This window comes from Wolffia australiana, chromosome 19, assembly GCF_029677425.1.
Source record: "Wolffia australiana isolate 7733 chromosome 19, ASM2967742v1".
Classification (NCBI taxonomy): Eukaryota; Viridiplantae; Streptophyta; class Magnoliopsida; order Alismatales; family Araceae; genus Wolffia; species Wolffia australiana.
The window spans coordinates 9,220,437-9,230,000 of record NC_135853.1 but is presented as its reverse complement, the minus strand read 5'-3'; the positions used below and the strand labels follow the sequence as shown (position 1 = coordinate 9,230,000).

At 42.4% G+C, this 9,564-nt stretch overlaps 1 protein-coding gene across 1 annotated transcript; it reads right to left on the bottom strand.

Annotated features, from left to right (window-relative positions):
• Positions 1 to 56: 56 nt before the first annotated feature.
• LOC144715774 (putative receptor-like protein kinase At2g42960) lies at positions 57 to 5,990 on the bottom strand. Its single transcript, XM_078590753.1, has 9 exons — positions 5,830 to 5,990; positions 5,552 to 5,628; positions 3,804 to 4,486; positions 3,628 to 3,732; positions 3,135 to 3,257; positions 2,881 to 3,051; positions 2,680 to 2,809; positions 2,279 to 2,488; positions 57 to 313 (listed from the first exon to the last, which is right to left on the bottom strand). The coding sequence occupies exons 3-9, from the start codon at positions 4,478 to 4,480 to the stop codon at positions 239 to 241; spliced, it is 1,491 nt and encodes a 496-aa protein (XP_078446879.1). The 5' UTR covers positions 4,481 to 4,486; positions 5,552 to 5,628; positions 5,830 to 5,990; the 3' UTR covers positions 57 to 238.
• Positions 5,991 to 9,564: the final 3,574 nt, after the last annotated feature.

The window sequence follows — 9,564 nt, the reverse complement described above, 5'->3', positions numbered from 1 at the left end:
GGGTTCTAAGTTTTACAGAAAACAATGGAGGAATGCCTAAGTGGTAAAAAGGCCCATGAAAACTCTGCACAAACATTTTTCCAAAGAGAAAAAAATTAACTTTATCTTTACAATGCTGTAGAATCTTCAGCTCATCAGAAAGATTACAACACATTATACAAAAGGGTAAGGAAATTTAGAAATTAGAACTAAAGAAATAGCAGATCGCCTACTTTCCCTTGACAATGGCACCTGTGATCTAATTTCTATCCGTGTCAGAGCTCATCGATTCAATCTCCATGCTTCCAGCCCGGTGCCGTCTAGATCTTCGATCCTGATGAGTTTTTGCAATTCTCAGTAAAACTCTCCAACATGACAAACAAAAAGGGGACAATATATACACCATGAATTAGGGTTCATCGATATTTTAGTCGACTGATCTGATTGATAAAAATAAACAAAAAATAAAGTGCGAGGCAAAAAATTCAGGGAAAAAGTACTACAAAGACCGGCAAAAAGGATTGAAATTGGCCATGGTTGGTTCAAAATTTTGATCGATCATCTTTAGAAATATAAATGAAGAAAAGATCATCGATATGTGTATTTTTGTGTCATAATAATGAGAAAGGAACAAAATCATGTCTCTGGTATGACCCTTCAAGTGTTCTCAAAAAAGAAGAGCTCGTTTTTCGGACTGGAATTTTCTACTCTGAGGTAAGTTCTGGGCAAGGTAAGTAATGTAATGAGATTGACGAAAAATCTACCACAGAGGAACTTAAAACTTGTCTGGATGATGAAACAACAGACTTTGTGCTTTTTGGATGGCAGGAAAAGTGAGCATCCAATTCATCCAACACTTTGATAAGGTTCCCTTTAGGACTTATCAAAGCTCTAAGAAGAGGAGAAGCTAGCTGCGCGTGTTAGTAGGAATAAAGTGGGCTTGAGACGCCTACTATAAATAAAGGTCAAAAGACAGAAGGGGCATCGATTTTGAATTTCAAGAACTGCGGAATGGACACCGGGTGGACAAGGAGATACTCCGAATTCCGTGGATTGAGGGTTGATCCAACCTCTTCTCTGGCTACGATCGAGAATATCCGATCCAGATTCTCTCGCCACATTCCTTCTTCTGCTGAATCCTGACTCGCATCCTGTATCCACTCATCGTTGATTTCCCTCATCCTTTCTGTTCCTCAAAAACTCAGAATCTCTTGAATTCTTTCTATTGGAGAATATTTTCGTTGGAGATTATTGACAGAATCATCCTCAAAGGTGAGTTACAAATGGGGATCATAACATACTTTCAAGGTAGATATTTCAGAATCAACTAAGAAGGGAGAAAAAAATCCAAAACTTGTAGGCCATCAATAAGAACATAAAGTTCTTAACAGAGAAAAAGGGGTATGAGAGGGAAAATGAGAGAGACACAGATAGGAATATTGATCTTGAAGGAGAGACAATTGGAGATCTGGTGAGGAAGAGATACACCTAGAGAGAGAGAGATTGGGGAACCAGAAGGGCGATTCCATGAAAGCCAAGAGAGAGAAATAAATGAGAGTTAGAGAGAAATGGAAATACGCAGGAATGGAACAAATAAAAAATGCCCCTATGTGCTGTAATATCAGAAATACAACTAACAAGGATTGGGGATCATATCTGCCATGAATACCAGAGTCATTTTCACTAAAACTTTCTTGCCGAATAATTCAGTTTTTATGAAGTCAGAAGAGTAAAATCCCAAGGCCAAGGCCGTGGCCGGCCTTTTAGGCCCTTCATGTACTTATCGATTATATTTTTATCTCACTGGGAAGGTCACCAACTTTGTGTGATCTCCCCTATCCTTGTTTCAAAAAAAAAAATGAAGTCAGAAGAGTAGATGAGATAGATATAAAACAGAATAGGTAGGAAGACTGTATCCTTATTAGTGGGTGAGTTATCTGAATAGAAACAGAAGAGAGAAAGGTGAGTTATTTACCTAATTTATATTCGATATGTTTATTTTTATGCTTTTGGTTAAAAAATAGAATCCATGTGAATGTACCACTGTTAACGTCATACATTAAAAAGCAAATATCTAACCAAAATTTCAGGAATAAATAGTAATGACGATAACATAGATATAAATATTCTCTATATTTTTTCATTAATGTCAATTATAATGATATAAATAAATCACGTAATAAATGGATGCAAAAGAATATATAAAAAATGAATATTAAAATAAGATATAAAACTAAAAATAAAATATAAATAAAAAATTAATTATAAAATAAATTCAATTAAATCTAAGAACATTAACCTCGCGGGATATTGAACCATCAGACTCCAGCATCTGGACGACCTGTCCCATTCTGGGCCTCTTCTCATGCTCCGGTTCTACACATCTCAATGCCACAAGAAGGGCGCGTTTAAGAGCCCTGATGGATGGGCGAACCTCAATGTTCTGGTCAACCACTTCATCAAATCGCCTGCTTCCGACCATCATCTTCAGCCATTCGACGAGGTTGACCTGCCAGCAATGATATTAGATAAATAATTGCGGCCTAGTCTTTGCATTTTCTTTTAGTTAATCTTCTACATGAATTTTAGAGAATGGCAGACTAAATAAATCAAGAAAATGTTGCATTCTTTTCACAGGAGTCGAAAATATTTCTCAAATTCATGGACTTAAAAATCAAAGCAACAATATAAATTCCAAACCTCATTGGCTGGGCGGCCATAGTCAACGGGATCCCTGCCTGTAATTGCCTCTAAAAGAACTACCCCAAAGCTGTAGATGTCGCTCTTTTCACTCAGAAAACCCGTATTTGCGTACTCTGGGGCAACATAACTGCAAAAAAGCAGTAAAAATATAAAAATAGTGCTCGTTAAAACCCAAATAAAAGGCCACATACAACCCACCCAAAAGTTCCCATTACTCTGGTCGTAATGTGGCTCTTTCCATCCCCCAGAAGCTTGGCAAGGCCAAAATCAGATACCTTTGAATTGAAATCGTCATCAACCAATATGTTACTTGACTTGATGTCTCTATGCACTACTTTTGGCTCGATTGCCTCATGTAGGTAGGCAAGACTGCACAAAAAAGTAATATTTTTAGTGGAATGAGCCGATCAAAAGGGTTAAAGAGGAAGGGTAATGCAAGTCAGTTGACTCACGCCTTAGCTGTTCCCAGGAGAATCTTAATTCTCGCTTCCCAGGTCAACAAGCCCCGCTTCGTCGTAGATCCATGAAGCCATTGATCTAAATTTCCGTTGTTAACGTACTCATATACCAGCATCCTGGGTTCATCAAAGGTCAATTTTAATATAAAAAAAATTCATCAAAGGTTGTGTATTGCTCTGATAGGATGTATGATTTGAGATCTATCAAAAGCATACTACATAGGCGAAAGATGCAGAAATGAAGTGAATCCACTAATCAGATCAGGCCCTAGGATGATTTCACAATTCTCATCCTGTCCATATACATTCTCTCATATGACACTTAACCAAAACCCTAAACCAAATGACCAACATGCACTTATTGGCCCACTAACGTTCCTATCATGTTCCCAGCTGCAGTCAGAATCCGAATGATGCCAACATAAAAAGCTAACTGAATTTGAATTAAAAGCAATAATGAAGATGAATATAAGCATAACTGGTGAACCTCTGAGTGCCTTCCACACAGTATCCAAGGAGACGAACTAAGTTCTTGTGACGAACATGCCCAATTGCCTCCACCTCTACCCGGAACTCTTTCTCTGCTTGACCTCTACATAAAAGAGTAAACTGCACCAGTCAGATGAAGAGAAAACAGTAATCCAGATAAAAAATAAAACTCACAAGTTGTTTAGGATCCTCTTAATAGCAACTTGAGTCCCATTGATCAAGTGTCCCCTGTAGACGATGCCGTATCCGCCTTCTCCTAGAACATTATCCTTTGAAAAACGATTGGTGGCAATCTCCAGGTCTCTTAGTGTGAACCAGTGACCCCAACCCAAGTAAGAGAGCTCCGGAAGACCGAACAACGGAGATGGCGCAGTAACGGGGTGGGAAGATACTTGTCTTTGCAGGCTAATGGAACACAAACTCCTTCCTTCGGAATAAGAACCATAGTCTCTCTCAGATTCCCGAAAAGAACCCTGAAGGCTGTTGCTTTCTCCGCACTTTACTTTACCCAGTCCCAAATGTACCATGACCTTGTTTGATTCCCTCTCTGAGGACTTATCATGGATGGTAAGTAGAATCCCATCTTGGGCCACAAACTCGTTTGCAGGCACCTTTTCAACCCTAACTTCCTGTATTTCCTTTGAAACGGTGGGAATCTCTGAGATGGGGAGATTACCTTTGGAAGCCCTCAGCCTTTTTTTACTCTTGAGAGAGACTGATATGACCAGAACAGAAAGAAAAATCACGATGAACAGGCCTACGCCGAGGCCAATGACCACCCACACCTTGAGACCAAAGAGAAATGTCTTCTCAGAGAGGTCAGATGATAGCGAGCTTTCAGAGCCTGACATGGCAGCCTGCAGCATAAGTCAATTACTTGAATGTGAGGCTTTCGATCGAAGGAAACACTAAATTCATTCAAATACATATAGTAGAGAATCACACTGGTTTCTGTTTTTGTTAGGAAGATGTAAATCCATGAGCAAGGCACATTTTTTGGTCAATGCGTGCGAAGAGTCCCTAATTTCTTGCGAACAGATAACTCATGAACAATGGAGGTAATTAAGATAATTTTTTTCTCTTTAGGCCAACGGAGAATGTACGTAGAGAATAGAAGAAAGAGAGAACAATCGATGAAATTTTTCTATCCAAAATGACAAAGAAGTGACGAACTTAAACTGCATTTTTCTCTTTCAGCCAACGGAAAATGTAAGAAGCGAATTGAAGAAAGATGCTGCAATCGATGGGCATTCCTCCATCCGAAATGAAAAATAAATGACGAAATGTAAATACTTTCTTTCTTTCGACCAACAGAGAAGATACGAAGAGAATAGAAGAAAGAGAGAACAATCGGCGGCATTCCTCCCACAACACTGACACAGAACTGATGAAATTTAACTGTTTTTTGTGTTCTTTCTACCAACAGAGACTGTACAAAGAGAATAGAAGAAAGAAATAACAATCGGCGAAATTCTTCCGATTAAATTGACAAAGAACTGAGGAAATTTAACTGTTTTTTGTGATCCTTCAAATAATATAGAATGTACGAAGAAAGTAGAACAAAGAAAGAACAATCGACGAGATTCCTCGACTAAATTGACAAAGAAATGATGAAATTTAACTGTTCTTTGTGATCTTTCGACTAATTGAGGAGGACGAAGAGAGAACAATCGACGAAATTGTTCCAATTAAAGTGACATAGAAATGAAATTTAACTGTTTTTTGCGCTCTTTCGGACTCCAGAGAATGTACGAAGAGAATAGAAGAAAGAGAGAACAAACGACGAAATTCCTCCGACTAAATTGGCGAAGAACTGACGAAATTTAAATATGTCTCGTTCTCTTTCGGCCAACAGAAAATGCACGACGCGTATTGAAAAGAGAAATAAACAACGAACTCGGAGGAATTTCTTCGCAGCTCACCGAACAGCAGAACAATCGATCGCCTCTCGATTTTCCGCGGTCGCGGAACAAGCGGTGGCCGAGGAAGATTGAAACGTCTGCGGACGAGTGAGGAGTGAGCCAGACAGAATGAATTTAATTCCGATCTACCAGCAAGTACGAAATAGCTGACGTCCTCCGCTATAAGTACCGGAAGAATATCACCGCGAATTACTATCCACAGAGCATGAAAACGGAAAAAAAATCATCCGAAGAATCAATTTCTGTGGTGAATGTCAGAAGATTTTCAATCTACTTACGTTTGTGGCCCCGATCTGCAGTGAAAAAACCGTTTGAACTGGTTCAAAACTGCACAGTCTCGTCAAGAACTCGGCTTCTTCCCGGCGAAAAAGACCGCTGAGAAAGAGAGAGTCGAAGAGTTCGGTATTTAAATATACGTAGAGAGAGAAATGAAAGGACTGATCGAGGGAGCCAAGGGTGAGGAGGAATTAGAAGAGAGCTGAATGGAGAGAGAGAGAAGTGAGAGGGATGAGAGAGAGATGGATGGACTGATGGAGAGAGAGATAGGTCCCCTATCATAGGTGAAGGGGATTAGAGAGAGAGATGGACGGACTGATAGAGAGGGAGATAGGTGAAGGGGACGAGAGAGAGAGATGGAAGAACTGATGGAGAGAGAGAAGTGAATGGAATTAGAGAGAGATGAATGGACTGCTGGAGAGAGAGAGATGGATGAACTGATGGACAGAGAAGTGAAAGGAATTAGAGAGAGAGATGGATGAACTGATGGAGAGAGAAGTGAAAGGAATTAGAGAGAGAGATGGATGAACTGATGGAGAGAGAGAGGGGAAGGGGATAAAAGATAGAGAGAGAGACGAATGAAGAGAGAGAGACAAATGAAGAGCGAGATAGACCAATGAAGAGAGAGAGACAAATGAAGAGCGAGATAGATGAATGAAGAGAGAGGGACCAATGAAGAGATAGAAAAATAATTAGTGACAAATGAAGAGAGAAATGCATAATTAGAGAGAGACAAATGAAGAGAGAGAAATGAAAGAAGAGAGAGACGATGAAGAGAGAAAGAGACGAATAAAGAGAGAGAGACAAATGAATAGAGAGAGAGAGAGAGGAAAGAATATGGAGCGAGCGTGACAAATGGAGAGAGAGATGAATGAAGAGAGAAAGAGAGAGAAGAAAGAATACGGAGCGAGTGAGACGACTGGAGAGAGAGAAGAAAGAATACGGAGCGAGCGAGACAAATGGAGAAAGAGAGACAAATGAAGAGAGAGAGAAGAAAGAATACGGAGCGAGAGAGACGACTGGAGAGAGAGATGAATGAAGAGAGAGAGACAAATGAAGAGAGAGAGAGAAGAAAGAATACGAAGCAAGCGAGACGACTGGAGAGAGAGATGAAGAGAGAGAGAGAGACTGATGGGAAGAGAGAGCGAGAGAGATCGGGAGAGTACAGAATCTCAGTACAGCCGCAGATTCGGATGCCTATTAGTAGGATACGGAAAACCCGCCGTATCCAACTTATTCTATTTATTTTAAAAAATATACTCTTAAGTCTGAACTGGCAGGAAAAAGAAGCACATTTCTACTTTATTAATCCGGGGAAAATTGAGAGAGAGGTAACGTATCCGACGGCAGCACCAAGGGGTCAATCGGGCCCACCAAGGGGGCAGATCTGACACGTGAGGGGGCCCAATAAGAGAGGTCATGGTCCCCTGCATCGACGGCAGCACTTGCACGAGTCTCCCATGTACTGTTCTGCCATTAAATTTGACACAACATTTTATTTAAACCTTGGACCATGCAGACCATGCAAACACCCACATTCGCTCTCTCTCTCTCTCTCTCTCTCTCTCTCTCTCTCTCTCTCTCTCTCTCTCTCTCTCTCTCTCTCTCCCTCTCTCCCTCTCTCTCTCTCTCCCTCTCTCTCCCTCCCTCTCTCTCTCCCTTTCTCTTTCTCTCTCTCTCTCTCTTTCTCCCTCTTTCTCTTTCTCACTTTCTCTCTCTTTCTCCCTCTTTCTCTTTCTCACTTTCTCTCTCTTGTTCTCTCTTTTTTATCTCTTTCTCCCTCTTTCTCTTTCTCACTTTCTCTCTCTTGTTCTCTCTTTTTTATCTCTTTCTCCCTCTTTCTCTTTCTCACTTTCTCTCTCTTTCTCCCTCTTTCTCTTTCTCACTTTCTCTCTCTTGTTCTCTCTTTTTTATCTCTTTCTCCCTCTTTCTCTTTCTCACTTTCTCTCTGTTGTTCTCTCTTTTTCATCTCTTTTTCCCTCTTTCTCTCTCTCACTTTCTCTCTCTTGTTCTCTCTTTTTTATCTCTTTCTACCTCTTTCTCTCTCTTTCTAGCTCTTTCTTCTTCTCGCTTTCTCTCTCTTGTGCTCTCTTTTTATCTCTTTCTACCTCTTTCCTATCTCTTTCTAACTCTTTCTTTTTCTCACTTTTTCTCACTCTTTCTCTCTTGTTCTCTCTTTTTTATCTCTTTCTACCTCTTTCTAACTCTTTCTTTTTCTCACTTTTTCTCTTTTTCTCTCTTTTTTATCTCTTTCTACCTCTTTCTCTATCTCTTTCTAGATCTTTCTTTTTCTCTCTTGCTCTCTCTTTTTTATCTCTTTCTACCTCTTCCTCTATCTTTTTTTTTTCTCTCTCTCTCTCTCTCTCTCTCTCTTGTTCTCTCGAAAAATCTCTTTCTACCTCTTTCTCTCTCTCTCTCTCTCTCTCTCTCTCTCTCTCTCTCTTTCTCTATCTCTTTCTACCTACCGAGATGACAATGTCCGGCACAATGACCGTGGTTACGCGGCCGACCCACCGGCCCGTCGAGACCAACACGTCCGGCGCCACAGTCGAGGATACAAGGCCGACCGATCGGCCCACGGGGACGAATATGTTCCACGCTATGATCATGATTACGATGCCGAACTACCGGCCCGCTGTGACGACCACGTTCGGGCCCACGATCGTGGACACGACGCGGATCCACCGGCCCGCAGAGATGACTACGTCCAACCCCACCACCGCCGGTACGTGGAACCTTACAAGGTTCCCCGGTACCCGCCACACGTCATGCCTGACATCCGCGCACCGCACTCGGATCCAGAAGAGCGTGCGTGTCGACGTCGCTGTCTTCGAGGGGTCGAGAAAACCCAAGGAGTTCATCGACTGGGAGTCGAGCATGAACTCCTACTTCTGGTGGTACGGCATGGATGATGACTTGTGCGTCGAATATGTGGAGACGAGACTTGGCGGACATGCCAAGATCTTCTGGGAAAATGAGTGTGTCGCCGCTGAGCGACGAGGATGGCCCATCACGTCCTGGGCTGAAATGGTGTTGAAACTGAGGAGTAAGTACGTGCTGCAACAATACCAGATGTTACTATTCCTCATATGGCTTGACCTTAGGCAAGGTCGACTCTCCGTGACGGAATATATCAAGGCATTCAAAGAATGCCGGATGCGATGTCAATTCGTGGAGGACCCGTGAATCATCATCAGTCTATTTGCCCACGGGCTTCGGCTGACCCTGCGCAGCGAGGTTCTTAAGTGCAACCCCGCCGAGGTCGATGAAGCCTACCACCTAGTGGAGCATATGGAGCATCCAAGCGACGAAGCCGCCGTGCACGCCACTCACATCGCGCCTAGAGCTACTCCCGCTCGTACCGCACCGCAAGCTACCGTACGGGCTTCCCAGACCACCGGGGGGCAAGGAACCGCCCCCATTACTTCCGTGGGTTCTACCCCACCTGGTCGGGCCGTCACGAGCGATACTCCGACCCGTAGCACGACCGTCAGTCAAGCACCACTTACGTGCTCCAAGGAAAAGGGCATCGCCCTAGCCAATGTTCGTCTTCGACCCTCCTGATCAATACGGGAGAGATTGAATAGGACCCGAACAGAGAACTGGATCCGTTACCCGCCGACGACTATCATGTAGATGAGGAGATCGCGAACAGGTACGAGTCACCCAACCCCCAGGTCGGGTACATCCAAATAGTGGATGCTAGTACGACTTCGGCGCCTGCTCTACGCCCTAGC

Bases quoted from the DNA above. Each gene is read 5' to 3' on its own strand.
- LOC144715774 (XM_078590753.1), bottom strand. From the start codon at position 4,480: ATGTCAGGCTCTGAAAGCTCGCTATCATCTGACCTCTCTGAGAAGACA. The intron at 3,052-3,134 runs GTGAGTCAACTG...TTTTTTGTGCAG, and splicing joins CTCCTGGGAACAGCTAAGGC to TCTTGCCTACCTACATGAGG. The intron at 314-2,278 runs GTTAATGTTCTT...AAAACTCATCAG, and splicing joins ATGGTTCAATATCCCGCGAG to GATCGAAGATCTAGACGGCA.